This window comes from Colius striatus, chromosome 3 (assembly GCF_028858725.1).
Source record: "Colius striatus isolate bColStr4 chromosome 3, bColStr4.1.hap1, whole genome shotgun sequence".
Lineage (NCBI taxonomy): Eukaryota > Metazoa > Chordata > Aves > Coliiformes > Coliidae > Colius > Colius striatus.
The window spans coordinates 61633451-61656501 of NC_084761.1; the positions used below are offsets into that span (position 1 = coordinate 61633451).

A 23051-nucleotide genomic window follows, 5' to 3' on the forward strand; every position below is an offset into this window, starting at 1 on the left:
GTTTAGGCCGGGCCCGTCTGTCTGGCCACCTCCGGGCAGAGGCACCCGCCCTCAAACAGCCCCGCAGGTGGGCCTCACTCTCCCGCGGGGCACTTAGAGGAAGATCAAGAGAGCCCGAGGTGGGATTCTTAACGTTAGTCTCAGTCGGACTTGGCCCTACGGCCGCGACAATTCACCAGCAACCAGCACAGTCCCGCGGTAGCGGCCCGGCGCTCACCAGGGAGGTGGAGTGGCCTCCGGGACAGCAGCACCGCCCCCGAGCGAGCGGCAGATTTAAACGGAAGAGGCGGGCGGTGGTGCTCTGCCGCCATGGTGGAGGGCCCAGGCTGCGCGCTGTATGGGGAGAGGCTGCGGGCGCGGGTGCGTCGGGGCCAGGCGGTGCGGAGCGCTCGGGGCAGCGGCCCGTCAGCCGGAAACGCCAGCACGGTGAAGGGCTGGGGCGGGGGTGGGCGCCTCTTCTCAGGGGCTCAGCAAGGCCGGGGCGGGGCCTCCTCAGGGGCGTAGTAGGGCCAGGCAGAGGGGCGCGGACTGCAGTTCCTGCAGTGCACGGTGGTAAATGCCACCAGGTTTGGGCGGGAGGAAGTGCACGGTGGTAAATGCCACCAGGTTTGGGCGGGAGGAAGTGACTCTCGGGTGGTAAATGCCGCCAGGTTTGGGCGGGAGGAAGTGACTCTCGGGTGGTAAATGCCGCCAGGTTTGGGCGGGAGGAAGTGACTCTCGGGGCTGTCTGGGGCCGCAGAGACGGGGGGGGGGGGGGGGAGGGAACAGGGCTGGGTGTAGAACTGGTTGTAGATGACGTTTGCTGCCGTCGTCTGGGGGATCGCCCGTCGCTACTGTCTTTATTCTTCCTTTACATTGCGAAATATTTTTTTTCATCAACATAATAAGTAAGCCTTATCAGGTCGGATGTATAAAGAGGTGATGAAGCTGTAGAAACATGCGGGAAATAATGAGGGAAAGCTTTTATAATTGCTCATGTTCAGTTAGGGTAAGTTTAAAAATACCATTTAGCTTTAGGAAATCTCCAGGAAAATTATAGTAGCCATTTCTAATTTTTGTTTTTTCTTAGTCTCATAAACCCCACAAGCCTGAATTGAGACGTGATGAGAGAAAGATAGACGTTGGTCTGCAGAAAATAAGCTTTTGAGTCTATTAGTTTTAGAAATCATTTTAACTAAGTTATATAAATAAAGAATGTGGCATCTACTCTCAGTATACAAATCATCGAGTTTTTCTACTAGTTCTTTCTGCTGGCAGCATAAAATAATCCCACAATGTAAAACTGGGGGGGCTTGTGAGACCTTTGGGGAGGAAGAAGAAGAAGAGGTAGGATGTCAGTAAGGAGAAGTAGCTAATGAGCTGTGAAGATGCAGTCCTCTGGATTTGAGGTGGTGTTTTTCATGCCTGGTTTTGGTCAGCTGTGAGAATTGGGCATTGCTTATGTCCTAGTAAATATATTGTATGTCTCCAGGCAGAACATTGGGGATTTTTTCCCCCACACACAATGCATAAGAGGCAGTGTAGGAGAGTTTGTGATTAAGGCTTACTAAGATGGTACTTCAATGAAAGACAAATACAATTAGAAATGTGGTTCGAGGTTTGTCATCTAGGATGGGCAGTCAATGGATCAGTCTTTATAGGTTTATGTCTTTAAGAACTAAGCTTTTTGAAGTAAGGATTTGTGCTCTTGTGGTTTCAAAAAGAAATTTAATTCCTCTCAAATACATTGATGTTCAAAACTTTGTACAGTACAAGTCACCTCAAGGCAGACTCTATTCATTGGCAAATGGCTTTTTAAGTCTCACAATGACTGCTAACCATGGCCAAAGCACATGATGCACACGGAAAAGCTGGTAGAACTGGGGTTTCATTGCTGTCTTCAACAGCTTAAGAGGAAGGTATGAAGGAGACAGATTCTTGTCAGAGGTTCATGGTAGGATGAGAAGCAGCAAATGTGAGGGAATCAGAAATTCTGATTAGATACTAGGAAATATTTTCTGTCATAACCATAGTGAAGTCCTGGAGTAAGTGCCCAGAGAGACAAGTCTCCATCCCTGGAGCTACTCTGAAGTTATCTAGATGAGGCCCTGGGCTGTCTGACCTGTCAGTCATTCTTTGAGTAGGCGTTTGGACCTGCAGAGGTCCCTTATGACTTCAGTGGAGTTTCATGTGCTAAGCAAGAGAAGATTATTACTTCAGTCTCATAATTATCTGTTTCTTGTACTCTAGTAGTGTCCCACCTGCCATTCAACATCTTCTGAGATTAGACTAGTACGAAGAGAGAAATATCTCTTGTGGGCTCAGTGGAGACTTTTCCGTAGTCAGTGCCCTATGTGAAACAGTGAAAACATGTTGTTAGCTTGGATAGAAACTCCAGCAAGAGGCATTTGGAGAAGGATGTATGTCTGCAAATGGCAAAACTGACACCCAGACAAGTATTTAATATTCGAATTGTACCTGTTTAATTTACAGTCTGAAGCTGTTACTGTGAATTCGTGACTTGAAGGAAAAGTGTAAAATACCCTGATTAAATTTAAAAAGATGTATTGTTTCAATTCAGAAAAGAATGAGCTAAGTTATGATAGCGTTAGCAATAGAGACTGCTTCCTGGTTTTATAGTCTCTTCAGTTTTGATAGAGCTGATTAAAGAGAAATGGTTTAATATGGTCCAAATCGAAAAATTAAATAATGAATGTGTGCAGATGCTAGGATCCAAGTAGTGTAAATTCAGTTTTGATCTTTGTGTGTATGTGTACTCATTTTCAGACTGCTGCAAGTGAGGAGAGAACCTCTGGTCATGATTTCCTTGTTGGACATGTTTACAGAGGTGTGGAGACATTGGGAAAGGAACTTTTTATGTATTTCGATCAGAAAGCTTTGAGGTAAGAGACAAGAAAAAGATTTCTTGTGACTTCAGACCATATGTATTTGGAGGGTCAACTTGTTCTTGCTAATTCCAATTTCAGGGATTTAACAATTTGTACTACAGAGAAACTTCTTAGCAGCCTCCCTGCAGTGCTGGAAATACTAGCTATAGTCACTTACATTTTCAGATAATTTATTGCTTTGTTCTTAGTCTAAGGTTGCTTGTAAAGGTATCTGAGAAGGACACTTAATCCTTTGTTTGAAACAGGAGATTGCAATTTCTAGGGACAAAACTGGGAAGTGCGTGCAGTTCCAGTTACTTAATATCTTCCACTAAAAGCTGTACCTGTGATTTCTTTTAACTTTCCTTAAGAAATTTAGACTGATATGCTGTACTTTTTTTCAAATGATTCAGTTGCTCTGATAATATACTCATGTGAAACAATTGCCAAGCTTAAAATATTCTGTGTGTATACATTTATGCTGCCTGCCTTTCTTTAAACAATATTAATAACTCCTTGGTTTGGAAGTGTGGTTGGAAATTTGGCAGAAGAATGGTTTGGCTATCGTAAATGTAACTTTTAACTTTCTAGTGATTTGTCTCCTAGACAAATGGCAAAACTGCCAAATCATTGTTTGTTCATGCTCTGCAGAGCTTATTAGGGGTTTGTTGGCATGTTTAGGAATTTGTCATATGCTTTAACATCACCTTGTGCTAGCTGCCAGGGTTGCATTTGGAATCTAGTTCACTTTCTGTAGTTCAATATGCTTCTGTACCGTGAAGTCAGCAGCAAAAAGCATCTAACTAAATGCACAGTGTAAAGGATGATTTTAAAAATCTCATCTCATTCTTTATGGTAGTACAGAATACATAAATAAGGCCCTTGCATTTAATGCATTACTTTTCTATTTGCAACATAATTGTAATCTTTTTAGATCTTTAAATGGGAAAACAACATCACTTCTACATTCAGTGTAGTCTTCATCATCTAGTGACAGATCTTGAACAAAGGTGTAAGGTTGTGATTTTTGTCATTTAAAGCTGATAATATCAACAAATACCTTAGCTTTCTGTGACATTATATTTTGCCAGTGGCACTGCTGTTACAGGAAGGAGATGGAACTCAAAATGCTTGGCTGTAAGTACAACAGCTTGCAGTGGTTGCAGTGATATTAGTAGTTACCAGGTATGATGTGAAAACTGATCTTCAGTAGCAGGGGTTTGTTGGTTATCAGATACAATGCTATATGCTTACTTTTTCTAGTGTTAGAGAAATGGAACTACTCTTGCAAGCACATGCCAGTCTTCACATGACAGTCATACAAGTAACTAGTAGGACAGGACTACATGTGTGTTTAAATCCACCCATATTTGTGAAGGATAGGATTTTGGTCCTACCCAGTTTCTCTTGCGTTCTATTGATTGTATCAAATAGAAGCAGAGGAGAAAAAACAGAGGGGTTTTTTTTTTAAAGTAAATTATAAAGGAAGATTAAAAAAAAAGGCAGGAGCGGTAACTGATAAAGGTGGTAGCCTTTTTTAAATGACTGTTGAATGTATTACAACTGGACAGGCAAAGGAGTAAATTCTAACATTCAAAAAAATATTTCAACTGTCTGAATTACATTCCTTAGTAATGGCTTTTTTCTTCTGATAATGTAAGTAAGAATTTTGCAGAAGTTCTCTTCAAAGAGAAGGAAAATGTGGACAAGTTTTAGCTTGGAAAATGTAATCCTTCGAGCCTGAAAGATCTTAAACAATTCTTCAATTTTCTAGCCAATGCAATAATTTAATGAAAACAACCTTCAGTTATCATTTGATAAGAAGTGTTAAAGTTTCATCAATTCATCAGTTATTGTAGCTCTAGAAACTCTATTTAAGAAGTCCTCTTGGTCATGGCACTTATTTGATTGGAAATGTTGTAGAAGTTATGAACAGGAAAGATCTCTTCTACATTAGAGGTTGAAGTTGCCTGTTGTCTAATAAAGATGATCTTCATTCTCTTGTTTAAAAAATGCATATCGTGCGTCTTAAAGACTTTGAATGGAGTAGGGAAAGGCTTCAGAAAATTTATCTTACAGCATTCTAAGATTGGCTTCCAGGATTGTTTTTAGGAGAGGAATTAAGGACTACACCTTCAGAGGATGTATTATTTCTTTTTTAAAGTTAATGGTCAAATATAGGACTTTCTTATCATGAGCAGGGTTGCTGATACATGGATTCTATGTCTGTACATCATTTCTCAACATAACAAAACCGGCTTTTTTCATCTGCTAAGATCACCTGTAAAAAGCTGGTAGTCAATGCTGAAATAATGTTAGTCAGACATGTCTTGTGAAAGACTGGGCCATGAAGGGTAATTATCTCATTTTATGCTCCTGGATTTTCTCAAGTGGGGAACAGCTGCCTGGAAAGGGAAGATAACCTGGCCATGAAATTGGTTTATTCAGTTTGGTTACTGCTTGCCTGACTTGAAAATGAGGAGGATACTTCTGAAGTGTTGCCATGTTGTGGAGAGCAATTAGCAAAGAAAGTTCAGTTCAGTACGTTTGCAATCCATGGTTGGCAGTACAAGCCCTTTATAGGAGTACAAATGTACAATGACACCTTCTGAGGAAATTAAGTCTCCTAGTTTTTGATATCCATTTAAACAAGGACACTGAAGTTACTGAAGGGATTCAAAGTTCATGTAGAAAATATAAGGATTTTTTTTCTTTCTTTTCAATTTTGCCTTGAAAGTCAATTAATGAAAGTTGAAAACAATTTTCTGATACCTGTGAGATGTGCAGGAGAGATTTCTGTGGAGTGCATGTTTTGGCATGGAAATGGTACAGTTACATGAGAGAAGTTGTCATGGGTTTAGTTTCTGTAGTGTGCTATTAATGTAATTTTGAAATTATAATAGTTTATAAAAGCTTCTGAAAATTGATAATACACGTATGTTTTTGAACAACTGAAAATGGACAAAAATATTCCTAGGAAAGAGATAATAATTGACTTCAAATCTCTTAAATGAAAGACATCCACTGTCTTGACAGGAAATTACGTCTTGGCCCTTAGAACTTAGTGATGTGAATTATCACTGTTTTTTACATCATCATATAATACTTTGACCATGCTACTAATCTTTTATTTTTATGGGGAAAACTGTTTTAAATGAAAGCAGTTCCTTACAATATTGTGTGCAACTAAATTCTGAAACCTCACCACAAAAAAAATAATCAACTCCCTACTACTAGCTATCATTGCGTAACAGATCCCAGATTTAATTAGCATGGCTTTTTTATTTGTAATTAAAATGATAAGATTTCAAGTTTGCCCTATTCCAGGACATCAAAGGTAATGAAACACATTGGAGTGAAATTTTGTAATATACTTTTTTTTTTCTAGTCATGATCTGACAAGATACTGAAGTAGATAATAGTTGCAATTCTTAATGCTCCTTTTAAACAGTGTACTAGAGCTTGGTAAATGGAATCATCAGCTATTAATGTGAATGTTATTTCCTTAAAACAAACTTTCTGCAAGCATTTAGTACATTATCGTTTGTTAGCAAAATGCAAGAGTTTGGTTTCATAAGAAATTTGACCAGTTAAACCTCTACAGTACTATTCATGGCACTTTAGAATTAGACTATTGAGAATAAAATTGGCTGAAATAACTATATCACCTGAACTGACATGCAAGAAGAGAGTTTTGGAAAGACAGGTTTTTAAAAACTGGAAAAAAATAAATGAATAAGTGCTATGAGGAGGTTACATAAAGAGTTGACTTCAAGACTGTGGTTAATAGAATGTTGTCTTAACCTATCCGTAAATGTTTAAAATGCTTGTCAGTCGTAAAATGTAACAAAGAGGGGTTAAAAGGAAATACACACCTGATGTTGTATTTCTTTGGTCATTTATGTAGTTTAATCTCCTAAATATTTTTGTAGCTACAAAATAATCCACCATTTCTGATATACAATGTATATAAGTAGGACACTCCCTCTATCTGATGTTTTTTTAGGACTGGGATGTACTAGGTGAATTTGTAGAAATTAAAATATAGGAGACTACAGTCAGACATGTCCTTTGCTCAAGTATACTAGCTCCAGCAGAATATATATCTTAAAACAGAAATCCTTAAAGCATTGGTAATCTGTAAAAGGAATGCTTGAAAGGGTCTGTTTCACTCCTTTGCCATCTGTGCATTTTTCAGTTTATTTCTTTTATTAATTTTTAATTGACCTGCCTTTGATTTTGCCTTCGTTGTAGGCAAAGAAAAGCAGAAAGCAACATATGGCAGATGTTAATTACTTTGTTTATGATGTTATAGGAAGTAGCTTTGATATGTTAACACTGTTGGCAATATGGTGACTTTTGCCTGATTTAACAGAAAATTGTCTGGAAAAGTAGGATCCTTTCTTTCAGCCTCCCTGAGGAGGCTGAACCTATAGTGGAGGACCAGTATGTCAAGTGAAAAGATTCTGAGTGCTATACACCAGAAAAGTGTGTTACTTGATTATCAGGTTTGATTTCTGTGTAATGAATTATGAAAACCAGTAGAAAACTGCTGTGTTTTTTGAAGTGGTTTTGACTTGAGAAGGGTTCTCCTCTGGGAAATGAGCACCATATAAGCAAGTAGTTTGTTTCTGTGTTACTCATAATACCTAAAATTAATGTATGTACATAACAGATCAGGTAAGAATAGTTCACAACTTAAAATAAATAGGCCACTGTAATACTAGGAAACGTTGTTAAGATAAAAATACCCATAAGTCCTCTTTTTCTTTCTGAGGATTCACTTCGGTATGAATGGTTCCATGCGCATTAATCCCGACAGAAGCAAAGATAGAAATGGAGCACTACCAGTTTTGGAGATACAGCTTACAGAGGATACTGTTTGTTTTTTTGAGGCAACAGTAGAGTACAGGTAAAGCAGAAACTAACCAAATAATATATAGCCCGGTTTATTTCTAATTGTGACATTCTTTTAAGAACATATTGAAAAATCACACAAATTAAGTGCTTGGGTGCCATCACAGACACAAAGAAACAAAGCAAAACTTTCTAAACATATAATATTTATTAGAATGGTCACTTAATTGTCTTACTTCTGTATCATAGTTGACATACAGTCAGAGTGCTTCTATGCCAAGGTTTCATCCAATAGTGTCGAGACTAGGAATAAAAGTTGGATTTAATTCCTTCCTTAGATCTGAGTGCTGAGCCCACCACTCCTGTAATTTCCAAGCAAGTCTAATTTCCTTAACATGAAAAAGGATCTGTCGTGATTACTAGGTTCAAATTTTTATGCTCACAAGATCGTGTTCTAATTTTGATGTGGTTTTGGAAGCAGATTGGGGTAACTCTTCTAATTTGTATTAAGTGGATTTTTTTTTGTCTATCAGCATTATACTCTCACTGCTGATAAAAGTAACATAGGAGGCTTGATTGTAAAGCTTTTTTTTGGGTGAAAAAGAGCATATACATTCATGTAGTGTTTAATACTACAAAACATAAAAGCTTATGTAAACCTGAGACTTTTTGTACTGTGTTGTTGTCAAATTATTGTGCTTAACTTAATGGAATCAAGTTTTAAGGAAAAGATGTCTTTTCCTGTCATGTTGTAACAACTGGACCGTGTAGCCATACAGTTAGTTATGTTTGGTCCAAACGCATGATCTTTCCATGTTGGAAGTAGTTTTAAAGAAAAGAGCTGGCAATGTATTTTTCAAACGAATATGAAAAAAAATGAAGATGATTGATAAATGCATGCAACATACATCTGTTCTGACATACAAGCATTGACCTGGTTTTGGCAGGGGTAGTTAATGTAATTTTTGTGTTTCTTCCTGTCCCTGGTGTTTTCATGGTTTCTGTTATCTGCATATAATGTCCTGTTATACTTTCATATATCATTATAAAACCATATGATTTTATGACTTATACTGCTATATTAGCATGTAATTAAAATAAAAATAAATTTGAATGTATTTTTCTCTTCCAGAAATGCAGCGGAGAGTGAGCAGAAAGTGAGGATGATGGAAAGCCTGGATGTCTGTTCCCCAAAGTTTAGCTTTTTAAGAGCAGAAAGTGAGATTAAACAGCAGAAAACACGCATGTTGTGTGATGTATTACTGGATCAAGCAGTATTACCTGGAGTGGGAAATATCATAAAAAATGAAGCACTGTTTGACAGTGGCCTTCATCCAGCTGTTAAGGTTGGTGAAATGTCTCAAGATTGTTTTTAATGGCACCAAAGTATTAAGAATGTAAATACATATTTGTATAACATTTTATTGTCTTATCATAGAATCGTAGAATGGTAGGGGTTGGAAGGGACCTTTAGAGATCATCTAGTTCAACCCTTTTTTTTGTCATCTAATATTTCATAAGTTATTCTAAGATGCTAAAGTAATGTTTTATCATTTTAACTGGAGATATTTGTCATGGCATTCCTTGGAACCTGTTGCTGCTACTCCATCCTGCCAGAGTGGACATATTTTGTGGGGCTGACTTTTCTCTTAAAACTTGAAACCGCTCCTTAGTATTCATTTAACTTTCAAAGCCTGACTTTCTGACGTGCTGTTTTACTACCATTAAACTGTTGGGTATAAATGAAGGAAAATGAAGAGTGCTTAGGTTTTCTTTATTCAGCTACTACACAAAATGGTTTATGTGATAGAATTGATTATTTTTGCAGCTGTTTCTTCCACTTCCCATCCTGCTAGCTGGCATAATTTGCTTTTCTACCATTGTTTACCGTACTTCTTTTGGTTAAGATCCTCAAGCATCCATCTCCAAGCTTTGGTTGAAAATGTTAAAAAAAAAAAAGAAAAATGCTGGTGAAGATAGTAACTGAAAGGTTTTTTGAACATAATATTTTGAAAGTTCTTCATAGGTTCAGTCTGTATTTTAACTGTGTTGCCAGTGTGAACTGGCAGTAGAAAGAAAATCACGACTGAACAAAAATGTATTTGGTTGATGTGTCTTAACTGTGGTGCCTCTGGTTTGAGTATTCTTCCTGAAGATCACGGGAGACATATAGGTAGGTCTGATTATGATTATAGGTATTTCATATCCATGATGAAATTAAGAGGGAACTAAGAATTGGGAACTCCACATGATTCCTCTGTACAAGAACTCTTAGGACAATACAGAGGAAGACAACTGAAATTTTTACGTCATGTTTTATGCAGATGAGGCAAAGTACATTGTTTTTTATCCACACAATGAGTGTGTGTAGTATAGGATGTGAAAATGTACTGTGTTATTGAGATGATACATATAATGTGAAGTCAGAGCACTATCAGTGGGAAGCAATGCAATTCCCCATCAGCTGAAGGTGATCAAACATCTCTGCACTATAGGTCTTTCTGCTGTTTTCCCTTAGCATTGTAATATTCTAGAAATCATTCTTGACTTTCTTACAGGTTTCCCAACTGACAGATGAGCGTATACGTCACTTGGTGATAATGATACGTGATTTTACTCTGCTATTTTATAAGGTAATGTATGTGTTTATGAAAAACCTCCAAAGCTTGACTCTGGCATGTTACTGTACGTGATCATCGAGTATAAACAGTGACAGGATGCAACAGGATGAGTGTTTCCGTGAAGACGGTTGTTGGTTTATGTATTCTATATTAATTGTGAATTGCCAAATGATGGAAAGGTGGGGGAGTCTGTAAGAATGTGGGCAGCTTGGCCCAGTTGCATCAGAAGAGTTTGACAGATGCTGCCCGAGGGCTGGTTCAGTTTTGCTGTGCATGTGCTGTAATGTCACTCTGAACGTGTCAGAATTGATGTACGTTAAGCACATACTTGTATGTAAGTTAACATAAAGGTCACTCTTAAAACTGGGAACTAGAAATTGCCCCAGGGAGGTATGAAGGTGATTCATATGGCTTCCTTTATGAAATTTGAAATAGCAAGTATATTTATTTTACTAAATAGATTGTAACATCTAAGAACTTTTTTTGTAACTGAGATAATGGTTTTGGTTGCTAAAGTAAAACAAATTCCAACTTCTCTTTGCTGCCACAACGTCAGTAAGATTTTATTTCTTCCACTGGTTACACTTCAACTTTCCAAAATAAAAAAGAGAGAATTCAACCTAATTATTGTATGTTTCTCTTCTTAAGCTGCATACAGGGAAATGAACAGCAGCAGAGAAATTGCTGTCTATTTCTCTGGGTATTCAGGAAAGGCAAGGAGCTAGTGCTGCTAAAAATTTGTGGGTTAGGAGGATGGCACCTGATATTCCTAATCCTCTCTTTCAATCATAAAGCCTAGAAATGAAATTTCTTTAATAGTCTGCTTAAATGTCTCCTCTCCCCCAACCTACTGAAGAGTAGTTTAGTCTGTTGCCAAGGGAAATCTTTTCATCCTCCAAACTTTATAACAAAGTCTACCAGTAAAGAGACACCCAGTTCTGCAACATCTATAATATTAGGAGATTTAAGTGCGTCACAGCCTTTCAGATTGACAAACAATCAAGTTAAACTTTCTGTACCTCTGTTTAGCTATTTTCAAAACTTTTATAATCTATACTTAGCAACTATTCACCAGTCAAGTGTTTTTTAAGGAGAGCTAGCTCCCTGCCCTCCCCAAAGTCTCACTAAGACAAAAAAATAGTGAAGTAGGTTAATATGAGGCTTAGTACTTGATAATTTTTATGGATTGTTATAGAATGTTTGTAGTAATCATACTATATCATTTGAAGTAACACCTTACAGATGCAAAGATGAGGTATCTTGTTTGTGTAGAAAGCTGTTGGTTTTGTTTGGCTTTTAAATGCCTTGATAAGAGAAGATAAGAAACTAACCTTGAGAAATCTTGAGCAGAAAGCAAATTGCTTGGGGATATGCAAACTGCTTGGGGATATTAATGGAAATATATATTAGTAATTCCTTGTGATTGAATTACTGGATTTTACTGACAAAAGCATTCTCATTCATCCAAAGCTGATGAATAACAGCACAGCAGAAGCAAATATGCTGTGTTCAGAGCCACCTGTGTTTTACAGGTCTTCATGCATTACGGAGCTACAGCTACTGAAGCCTACTAATGCTGGGCTGGTATTGCTGAGCCAGCTATGGTATCATTTGTACTGTGCCCAAAGAAGTGCAATTGTAGTGCAGAAACCTGTGTGGCTCTGCAGAGCGTCTCTACTGAGCTTTTCTTGTTTGTTTTTTGTTTGATGTTTCTTTGGGTTTTTTTTCCTCCCAGTTTTAGCAGGGGTATATCTATGCTGACTTCATATGAATTTTCTCATAAAATGTTCCCACATGTCACCCCTATGTGGAGGCTCTTTAGGTCACTGTGCCCTTTGAGCTCATACTATACATAGTGTTCCTTTCTGCCAGGATCCTGGGAGCTTGCCACAGTCCTAAGTGGCTTTTCATGAGGAAACTTTTCTGGCCTGGTCATTGCTGAGATGAAGCTGAGTGACTTTACTGGGCACTGCCTGACTCCTACAGAATCTCCAGAATATTTCTGCATTGCTCTGTACTGTTTTCTGTGCTGCATTGATTGGATCTCATCAGCTTTTCAAGAACACTCCTGCAGGTGCCAGGTCAAAGACAACTGATGCTGAATCAGGGCTAGCTGGTCCATCTGAACTCAGGGAGTCCCTAGCACGTATTTGCTTGAACTGTGATAGTACTTTTTTATCTTCTGTCTTTTAGTCCATTATGTGGAGAATTCCAGACAGTTATATCTAATTTAAAATCGATTCTGTTCATAAAAGAATGTGAAATACAGGTGATAGCCCTTACGAGTGTGTCTTAAATATCTTTATGTAGTCACTGAGCTGTCAGTTTACACAGGTTTTTGCTTTATTTTAGTTTCAGTTGAGCCGTAGAAGGACTGACATAAAATTTATAACTCTAACTTGAGTTTTAAACATGATCTGTTTTAGTGCCGCAAAACTGGGTCTGCACTCTACAAACACTACAAAGTATACAGGCGCTCAACTTGCGGTCAGTGCAATGGGAAGATCACCGTGTGTCGTTTAGGAGAGAACAACAGGATGACTTACTTCTGTTTCCAGTGTCAAAAGGCAAATCCCCAACTCATCGATCTTAGGTACAGCGGTGACTTTGTAACACTTTTAAGCATGAAGCTGCTTAAGCTCCTCCAAGTGCTCTTAACTCAGTTGACTTCACCAAAGAAAAATGTTTCGGTCGTTGGTATTTAAAAATGGTTAAAAGCTCTGATTCTTTGATCCTTTGTCTTTCAAAGGCCCCTGGCTATTATGAAATAGCTATTGTTCTAATCAAATGTAGGAATTATAAAGCGTTTCAGAACTATTTGCTGCTTGTGGAAGAATTGCTCCTTGTTCTTGGCGTTCTCAATGTAACAGGCATGGATGTTTACACACAACTGAGTTGAATGGCATAAGGAAAGCAAAAATATGTGTGTGTCTGTCTTCATAGGATAGCCCCTTCAGTCCTGGAATATCTAGATAGCTCTGCATCTATGCAGTTTTGTTTTGGCCATAGATTTACATTGAGGGTAACTACAGTAAAAGCGAGTACAGCAAATAGTTTGGGGCTTAAGACTTTTCTTCCTCCTCATCAGATTTTGAAAGCTGTTGCTACAGGTATGCCACAGAGACACTTCCAGCTCCATATAAATTGTGCTAGCAGCAGCTTTCCTTCTTTTATTTTAAAAAAAGCACAAAAGCATTTGATATCACAAAGGGTCAAAAGGTAAAAGTTCCAAAAGCACCTTATTCAGACTCTTACATACCTAAGTTGTTATTGAATATTTTCATCTGAGGTGTCAGAATCTTGCCTTTTTATACTGAGCTCTGTCAATCTAATAAAAGACACTGCTTCGCTTTACAAACTTTGCCTTCGATACTCTGTGTGTATGTGTGTGTGTGTATGTGTATATTTAGATAAGGCTTAAAGAGCACACAAATCCCTCTCCTACCTCTAACCTTCTCTCAAGATTTAGATGGCTGAAGGGGATTTTACTTAAAGACTGCCTTTGAGTACAGATCAAATATGGAAAATTCCAGCATGAAAGATAAATATTTCACATACTGATAACTCAAATCTGCTGTATTTTCAGAAAGTACTAATGTAAAATGTTTTGCAGAAGAGTAGTAAGACAGTGATGTTCCTGTGAGTCAGATAATTAGAAACTGATGCATAGAAAGTTCTAGAACAAGTAGTGGTTTATTTTTTTTCTGAGTTGTTTGTTGGATGGTTTTTGTTTGTGGTTTTTTTAAACAAATAATTGAACAGTGGTGTATTTTGGTGAAAAACATAGTAGTGGTAGTTATAAAATAAAAAAGCTCGTTTCTTGTGCTGTTCTCATCCTAATGGTCAGGTCTTTGTGTTCTCCTGATCTGTTTTCTTTTATGCAGTAACTATTACCAAATAAAAGTATATGTAGCACAGGTAGTTTATCTGCCATTCCAAGCTTTTCAAGTTTGAAGATAAGAAGAAGCCTGTGTGATCAGACTGATTTGTTACAGATCATACACTGTAGAATATTACCCTGTTGTGCATGGGTCAAGTTACTTATGATTTTGCTTAAGTTAAAAACATTAAAAAATACCATTATAAGCTTATCTAATTAAAAAAAAAAAACCACAAAATAGGGGGTCCAGGGGGCAGGGCAGAATGACATGAAGGATGGACTAGAGGCATGACATGGAATTAAACTCCAAAATGTGATATGCTGAGTATATTTTATCTAGTAATGCAGGTTTGTTAAGTCAGTTGTCGTACTCAGCTAATGTGGAAATACCCATTTTTAACGCTTCCAGTTCAGCTGTTTTGTTATCTAGCCATGGTATTTTGGTGAATGCTACTGTAATGTCTGTTCTACCTCTTGACAGCACAGGATCTCTGGCATGTCAGCAGTTCTCACTATGCTCCTTAGTCTTCCTTTTGTGGAGGAGTTGTGGTAGGTAGTAGATATCTATACCATTACCTTAGAAATCCAGCCTGTTAAGGAGAGGGATAATTACGGAAAAAGTGATGAGTGTAAGGAATATCAAACAGTTCCCAAGTACAGCACTTTCATTATTAATTGAAGTGCTTAAATTCTTAGGATTAAAAAATTGGCTTAAAAAAGTGCATAATTCCACAAAACCAGGAGAAAAATGCTTGGTTGCTTATCAACCATAGTACTTAAAAATTGACATGCTTATCTTACTGAACAGGTAAGTTCAAGTTAGATCTAGAGATGTCTGGATACCGTGACAAAATTAGTTCTTGGTAACACCTAGTAATGATTCTAAATCAGTGTATCAACATAGGAGGTATTATAATTTGCAGGAAAATAAATAAAATCAAATCTGTAAAGGTAGCTAGAGCACAGCTTTGGCTCACCAGTCGCAGCCAGAACATTCTTGAATTCTTTCTGATGAGGAGAAAAATAACACACAAAAAAAAAATTACTCCTTTATTCTGAACAGGCTTCTAAATGTTAAGAGATCTTCTGTCAAATGATGCCACACAAGAAAGACTTTTAAGGTTTTCAGTTCTGTTGACTGTTAACGATAACAAAATGGTCTGATGGGAACCATTTAAATGAGAGAGAAAATAAAAATGTGTTTGCTAGATTGTGTGACTTTCTGTAGTTCAGCTTCTGAACGTTTCTTTATCCATTAGTGCATTTGTTAGTAAGCTTTCTGTACAAGGGGTGAGGGAAAAGTACTGAAACAGCCTCCCTTTCTTACCATGTTTCTTGCTGCAGTACTTGGTAGGGAATTTGAGAGAGGTTGGGGCATTGTGCTAGAGAGTGTCTCAGTGAATAATTAACTTTCTGTCCATTTTCATTTAAATATTTTAGTTTGTAGTACATCTGCAGCATTGAGAAAGATATGCCCTTGAGGCAAAAAAACCCCAATAATCAACCTGTCAGCATGACACGCTGCCCAAGCTATGATGGGCAGGCATAACTCTGTGTGCTGCTTGTTCTCTCGCCCTGTGCCTCCCTGCACATAGCGGTGTAAGGCAATTTGTAGAAGAAACGTCACAAAAGACTAACATCATTCTTTTGTTTCACAGCAAACTGCCAACTAGAAATAGCCTAATTGGCTGGGCATATGGCAGGGGGTCATGTTCTAATGAACACGTAGCTCAGAAATCTGAAGAGGAGTGGACATGTACACGGTGTACCCTAATAAACAAGCCTTCTGCTGAGATTTGTGATGCCTGTTTGACTTCAAGGCCTGAAGGTACTGAAAGGTTGTCTGGAACCTCTACTGGGAAAGGGGGGCAGTTTTGATTATAGTTTTGATGCGGTTTTTAGAACTATAGAACTGTAGAAGTGTCTCATTGTGAATCATATTTATATAAGTTCAGCTAACTTAATGGCAGATTTGGGGCAAATTTTACATGGACAATCATGGAAGCTGCCTTGTCTTAAACTCTAAACGTTAACTGTCTTCCAGCTTTGTGTGCAAGGTGGTATTCTGTAGACAAGCCTCTGTAGGGACCGTTTGTTTTTATATAGGGACAAAACACCAATCTTTCAACTCTCCTTGAAATCATTAGAAGCTTGCAGCATGTGTTTGATAGAGAAATCATCAGGGGGCAGAAAAGTAATTAGCATTCTTTCATGTGAACAAAAGCAGTGTATTTTAGTACCCTTTCCAAAAAAGATGTCTCAGGGGCTAGGTTTTTTCCTCCCAAGTTCAGAGTAAGGATGATTCAGGGCCTCTTATTTGTTTTTTGTCTATTACTGGAGCTTTTAATGCTAGATCTAGTGGACAGAAGCAGCTGTGAATGAGACCTAGACAAGAAGATGGAATGAGTAACATGATAGCTTCAATCCATATTTCTGTGTATAAATTTAGATATTAGGAAGGTAGTCCATGGTCCATTTCTTTGGGCCAGAAATCAATAAAAGAATGTTTTTGTGACTTTCATGACTCTGTTTCCAGTGGAGGCTAATCCTGCATAAATCTGCTGGGAAGTCAGTGCTGGAAACTTGAAAGTTTTAATCTGTCCACAGACTCAATTTACCAACCAACATTTATCCTGGAGATAAATGCAGATGGACCTAAAAACACATAACAGCGAGTGTACAAATACATTTTTTTTTAAGCTTTGGAACCAAAATATCGTTCCTTCTCCTGTACTCCTAAGTTAGACTTGTTTAGCTATACATCATTACTGAAAACAGGCCTGGAATTTGAAGATGTGCTAGACTTAGTGGAATACTGCTAGATTTTTTTTAAAAAAGACTTATTTTTGCACCATTTCAGTTTTTTTAAACATATGTTTTTTATCACCTCTCTCTAGATTTTAAGATCCCTTGCCCTCTCACTCTGTTCATTTTTTGTACCTTTTGCTGTTTCTAAAATTAAGTGCTGTCAGCAGAAATGTTTGAATTTTTGAGGATAGAATACTTGGCACATAAATTTATCTGCTGGCCATACAGCCAAAAATACTCAATCTGTAGCCAGAGATAACTGTTTACCATTACATCTCAATTTCCTTGCTCCTTTGCTCAGCACAAAGCCAAGCTCCTATTCTTTCTTGAACAAATCTGAATGTATTGAAATCAGTACGTTTCATGGTTCAGTGGTGCCAAAATGGAAGGAGCCTGGAAATAAATACACTTCAAGGTGAACTGTATGGATTTTTATTTTGTTTCTGGATAAGAATGGATTTAGATAGAGTGTGCCCTTATGTGTTCCTTATCTACCCATTTCTCTTCTGCTTAATTCCCTTTTCCTTGCATGGAGAGAAGATGCAGAAGGGAGACATGGGCTGGAGGTCGTGGAAAAGAAAGGGCTCTGTTCTTGAACACTATGGTCTCGCAGTTACTTAACAAAGGTTGCACATAAGGACCCCAGAAGGTTTTTCTTTTCACTCCTTTCTCAGACTCCTACACAGCTTTTTGGAGTTATTGCCCACTAGGCAGGCCCCTGATTCATGAAGAAACGCGCTGCTGTTTATGCCAGGAAAAAAAATGCAAAGTAAATGTCTGAACTGCTTGTTTCTGAAGCCCCTTACAGGGATCAGTAAGTTTGGAAGTGCACAGTGTTTAGAAAGGACAGGAGCCCCAAAAGCACTAGAAAAGCTAACAAATGAATATCCGTTCTTGTGTCAATAGTAAAACAATACTTTTTAAATGGATAATGTATTGCTGCTGGAGGTACCAGACCCTGCCATCTCCCACTGCTGAGATTATAAAAGGTTATTTGGAAAAACTTAGATATTTTAATCCCTGTATTTGGACCAACTTCAATTTTGTGTGGTTAATTCTCCAGTAGTTTTCATTTACAGAGTACTATTCACATCTGGTCCTACTCAAATAATAGTAATGTTATGTTGAAACACATGTTGTACATGACTCCAAAAGTGCATGAGCTTTTTTTATCATAAGAAACTTGGTACCATATCTAATCTGTGACAGGTTTTGAGATCTTTCAAGATAGTATGGTAAATTTACTCTTTTACTCTGTGTGGTGACTTACAAATATAGATCAAAAATACCATGTATCACTCTGCACAGATGGATTATAACCAATAACTTATTTTTCCTTAGTTCCAAAGACAGATAATATTGAAGATTCTGCAGCCTTTAACAGAAACCTAATGAAGTACCCTTGCAATGATTTCAGAAAACCGGGCACAGAAATAAAGATCAATAGGAAAGCTGCATTTGGAACTGCAACTCTTGTCTTAACAGATCTTGGTAACAAAGCTGCATTGAGAAATGATGCCCAAATATCTGATGGACACTCTCAGTGTGTTGTTCCAAAAAGCAATTGTAATAAAATACAAAAGAATGTCTACCAGTCAGGGGAAAGCAGAGACAAGGATTGTTCAACACATGTAAACAATACGGCTTTGTCCTCCTGTCAGCAACCTCTGTCTTTCAAACACATTCAGAAGAAACAGAAAACTAATCACGTACCTTCAGTTCACCAATATCATATAGCAGTCAGGTATGTATTCTAAAGTGTAGATGTGTCTTTTTAGAATCCCATGAACCAACTTTATGCCTGAATGCTGGAATATTGTACTTTTGGTTTCAGGCATTCTTGTCTTTGGATTTCTGCCAGAGATAGCTTAGGTAACTAAAATTACACTTAGATTTCAAAAGCATAGAGCGACCTGAGCTGTCACTAGAAAAGTCTTGATTTTTGTCCTCTGGCCTGTACTGCTGTTAACAGCTATTCATAGTTCAGCTGTTCATATGGAATGGGAGAGTGTAGCTCTAGTAGGTCAACAGGCACAGTTCTACCTAAGGAGTTGTGTCATCTGAGCACTGTAGTTACTGTCTGCTTAGACCATCTTGAAGTCATTGTGAAAGATGACATAAGAAGGTAGTTGAATGAATATGTTCTCATTAAAGTTATTTGACAACTAGATTTCAAATTTCTTCCATGATAGGAAGCTCTGTACAACTACCTCGATGAACCTTCTATCACTGTTTTCTCCCCATCCTGTATATAACTACTTCAATACTCTACCCATCCCGAATTTCTGTTTACACAGATGCATCAATTGCCTAGTTAGGATAAATATGAGAATCAATTAGAGTTGCCAAGAAAAAGTTGGGCAGATACACGACAGTAATGGGAATGCCAGGTAGATGTCACAGTGGTAAATTATGCCAGTTGAATGTGAAATATTAATGATATGCTACAAAATTCTTGGTCATGTGTCTGTTCCAAAATACAGAAGTTACTTTTTGCGTTGTTGAAGCACCAGTTTTGAAACAGGATCTTACTGTCTAACCAGATTGAGCTGTATTTAATATTCTTTCTGTTTGCTGATTCAGTAGAGGACTACAGAGAACTGAGGATATAGGCAGAGAAATTAGAGTGCAAAGGAGAAATGAATATCCATCGTGATGACAGGTAGTTATAGGAAGTCATTAACTTAAACAGTAAGAAAAAAACCCAAAACCAGCAAAACAACAAACCCCCAAACCAAATGATTTGTAACAAAAAGGGGGGGTTTTATTCTTTTGTTTTATAGGGTCTTGGAAGAAAACTTCTGCTGTCTGCAGAACAGCAATCTTCCTGACATGTAAAAAAGAACATAAAATTCCTAAGCTGATAACAAGAATGAATGAATTAATATTTTCTCTTTTTTTCATGAAGGTTTCACCACTGCTTTTTTTGCTCTGTAAATACAGTGGAAAGATAGTTTTCAGAATATTAATCTTTCATCTTACCATTTTTTAAATAAAGCTTTGTGTATTGCATTCAGATAATCTCTATCTTAATCATGAAGAAGGAAAGAAACTTTTATCCTGTTCAGAGAACAGTGTTCCACCACCTCAGCTGGATTAGTTCTTATCCAAATATGATGTGGAGCATTACTGTAACTTTTTAGTGAAGAATGTGGGAGTATTTTCTATGAAGGATACAAATATCTCAGACTTGAATTACTTGATACTGGTCTTCCACTCATCAAGAGCAGAATACTCTTTTAGAGTATATTGGAATTTGGAATGGGCATTATAACAGCAGTGATAATATTTATTGTTTTGTAGCTTAATTTGAGCACTTTGAAATAATTAAAAACATGGGTTAATACTGGGGAAAGATGGTATAACTGCAAGAAAAGTACAGAGTCTTGTCTGTTCAGCTAGCAATTATTCAGCTTTAGAGGCACAATAGGGTGTATCAATCACAGAAGTTTGTTCTCTATCTGTCATTGTGTGTAACAGTACACTGAGGGAGCTACTGTAATGTATGGGAGAGTTCTTTGTGGTGTTGATAATCTGTTTAACATTTCCCAGGAGTCATTTTGTACCCTGTCATTACAGCAAGCCTCAAGCTAGCGCGACAGATGATATTCGTATGTTAAGCACGGGGCATCCCTGCTGCAGTAAACACGGCCGTCTCTGCAGCCTCAGAGTTGTGAGAAAGGATGGAGAGAACAAGGGCAGGCAGTTTTATACCTGCCCTCTACCCAGAGAAACTCGCTGTGACTACTTTCAAGTATGTATAAGCCTTCAGGGCCTGTTTTCTAATAAGCACTTGTTCCAGCAGTGTCCTTGCCCCAGTAATCTGTAATTGTGGACAGACAGAGTCCATTTAACGTTTGAAGTAATTGTAAATACTCTTGTACATTGAATGGAAACTAAGAGCATGTTAGTAGTTATAAACTTAACAGGTTTAGTTACCTCTCTTATTGCTGAGAAAGCACCTGCTTGGGCAAGTGCTCTTACTCTGCTTCCATGTGATGTTAAACAGATGCATAGCAGAAATCTTGGTTTTTAGGTCAGCCTCTTGTTTGAAGGACTGTGACAAACTCTAGATCTAGACATCAGCCTATCTAGCCAAAAATCTTGAAAACCTCCAAGGATGAAGATTCTGTAATACCCCTGGGTAGCTGCTTCCACTGCTGTATTAATACCTAACCTGACCTTCCTAGCTGTAAATGGCGGCCATTGCTCCTTGCTATGAGTGTCCATGACTGAGAAGAGTTTGACTTGGTCACTTGCCACCAGGTAGTTAATAGATAAGACAGTAATGACTATAATGTCTCAATTTGAAGAAAACTGTGTTAACATCAATTAAAGTTACACCAGTTGAGGTGCATGCAGTTGCCATTAATGTTTAAGAAAAATCTAAAATCAGTGATCATAAAAGAGATAAAACTATCTTAACTACTAGGAAGAGTTTCTTCTAGGGCCTCCCTTGTAGATCCGATTTGTAGTGACAATTTTAAAATAAGGAATTCCTAGCCATCACATGCTAAAACTATGCCTAAAACCTGTTTCTTTTGGCAGTGGGCTGACTTGGATTTTCCATTTTGTAACCATGGCAAGCGATGTGTTATGAAGACTGTGTTGAAGATTGGTGCTAATAATGGAAAGAACTTTTTTGTGTGCCCTCTTATGAAGGAAAAACAATGTGGCTTTTTCCAATGGGCAGAAGAAAATGGGCCAGGTATGCAGGTTATTCCTTGATGTTCTAGATATCTGTTCCTTGGGATGTCTTAAGTGTATACAACTTTCCTAGGTATTTCTGTTTTGTTTTTGTTTTGTCTTTTTTCTTTGTTCACTGGCCTATTAGTAAAAAAAGCAAAGCAATGTAAAGAACTGCAGATTGGGAAACAGTAGCTTTATGTTTTCCTATAGAAACTAAAAACTGCTTGTATGCTGCATACTATTTTGAAATAAACATCTAGCTTGCAATATATTGTGACCTTTGTTATATTTCTAATTAAAATAAATGAACTTTTAATTTTTCTCCTGCATTCTGTCATCACTGCATACTTTCAAGCATATGGGATTTATAAGATCAATTACTTTAATCTGACATAGTATTTTACATTGGTGGACTTTTTTGTAAGCGTAAACATGTATTTAATAGAAGTGAATAAAAAGTCAATATATATTTCTTAATAGCACCTCATGCTTTATTTCCTCAGAGATTCAAGTGAAATAGCAGTGGGCTGTACACTTCAAATATTTCCATAGTTGCCTTGCTTATTTTTGGAAAACAGACAAAAATTGCCCTTAAATTAATGACAATGACTCTGCAGTTTTCTTAATTACATATCTTAAATCCAGTTCTTAACATTTTATTGTACTTGGTATTTAACTTTTTTTCCCCAGTCCATGTGTAATACATCATAAAATGACACCTCTTAGGTGGATAAAACTGAGTTTACATTTGCTTATCTTACCATGGTTTGATGGAGCAAGGGGAAAAGGAAATAGAATATCCTCAGCTACCAAATGTGAAGTAACGTAGAAACAGAATTCTTCAAATCTTTGGAGCATGTACTATAGATAACAAGGAAAATTAATGAAGATATGGCCGTAGCTTCATAAATTACCAAATCACAATCAGTTTTTAAAGAAAGTAATGGGAAGTAGTGTTGCTTCCCACCAACAATGTGTGAGATGAAACAGGTTTGAAAGTTTTTTGTAACTGTGGCAAAACATCAATTAGCTCTCAGAAATGACACAATTACTTCTGAAGTATTTCCAAAGACTAAAGGACCATTTACAAAGAACTTGATACCTTTTGAAATCTTTTAAAACTTATGTGAAATAAATACTTTCCAATCAGATTGTAGAAACTGTAATCCTTATGTTGATCAATGGACTCTTTCCAAATAATATATCTATGTCTGTCATGAATGATATTACTTGAAGAACTCCACATATTACAGAAGAATATTACAGAGTTCCACCTGAGAGTAAAACAAACAACTTCACATAGTGAAGGCTGACTTTCCATTGTTTTCT

At 37.5% G+C, this 23051-nt stretch overlaps 1 protein-coding gene across 3 annotated transcripts; it reads left to right on the forward strand.

The window, feature by feature from the left end:
• The first annotated feature begins 299 nt into the window (after positions 1-299).
• Positions 300-22026, forward strand: NEIL3 (nei like DNA glycosylase 3). 3 transcript variants are annotated; one of them, XM_061992993.1, is made up of 10 exons: positions 300-426; positions 2767-2882; positions 7645-7779; positions 8857-9070; positions 10283-10357; positions 12772-12938; positions 15884-16053; positions 18375-18777; positions 20613-20787; positions 21582-22026. In XM_061992993.1, exons 1-10 carry the CDS (start codon positions 310-312, stop codon positions 21759-21761), a joined length of 1752 nt encoding a protein of 583 aa, XP_061848977.1. In that variant the 5' UTR covers positions 300-309; the 3' UTR covers positions 21762-22026. The 3 variants fall into 3 exon arrangements, with proteins under 3 accessions (XP_061848977.1, XP_061848979.1, XP_061848980.1); XM_061992996.1 differs by having other exon boundaries at positions 382-445; XM_061992995.1 differs by lacking the exon at positions 7645-7779.
• The last annotated feature ends 1025 nt before the right edge of the window (positions 22027-23051 follow it).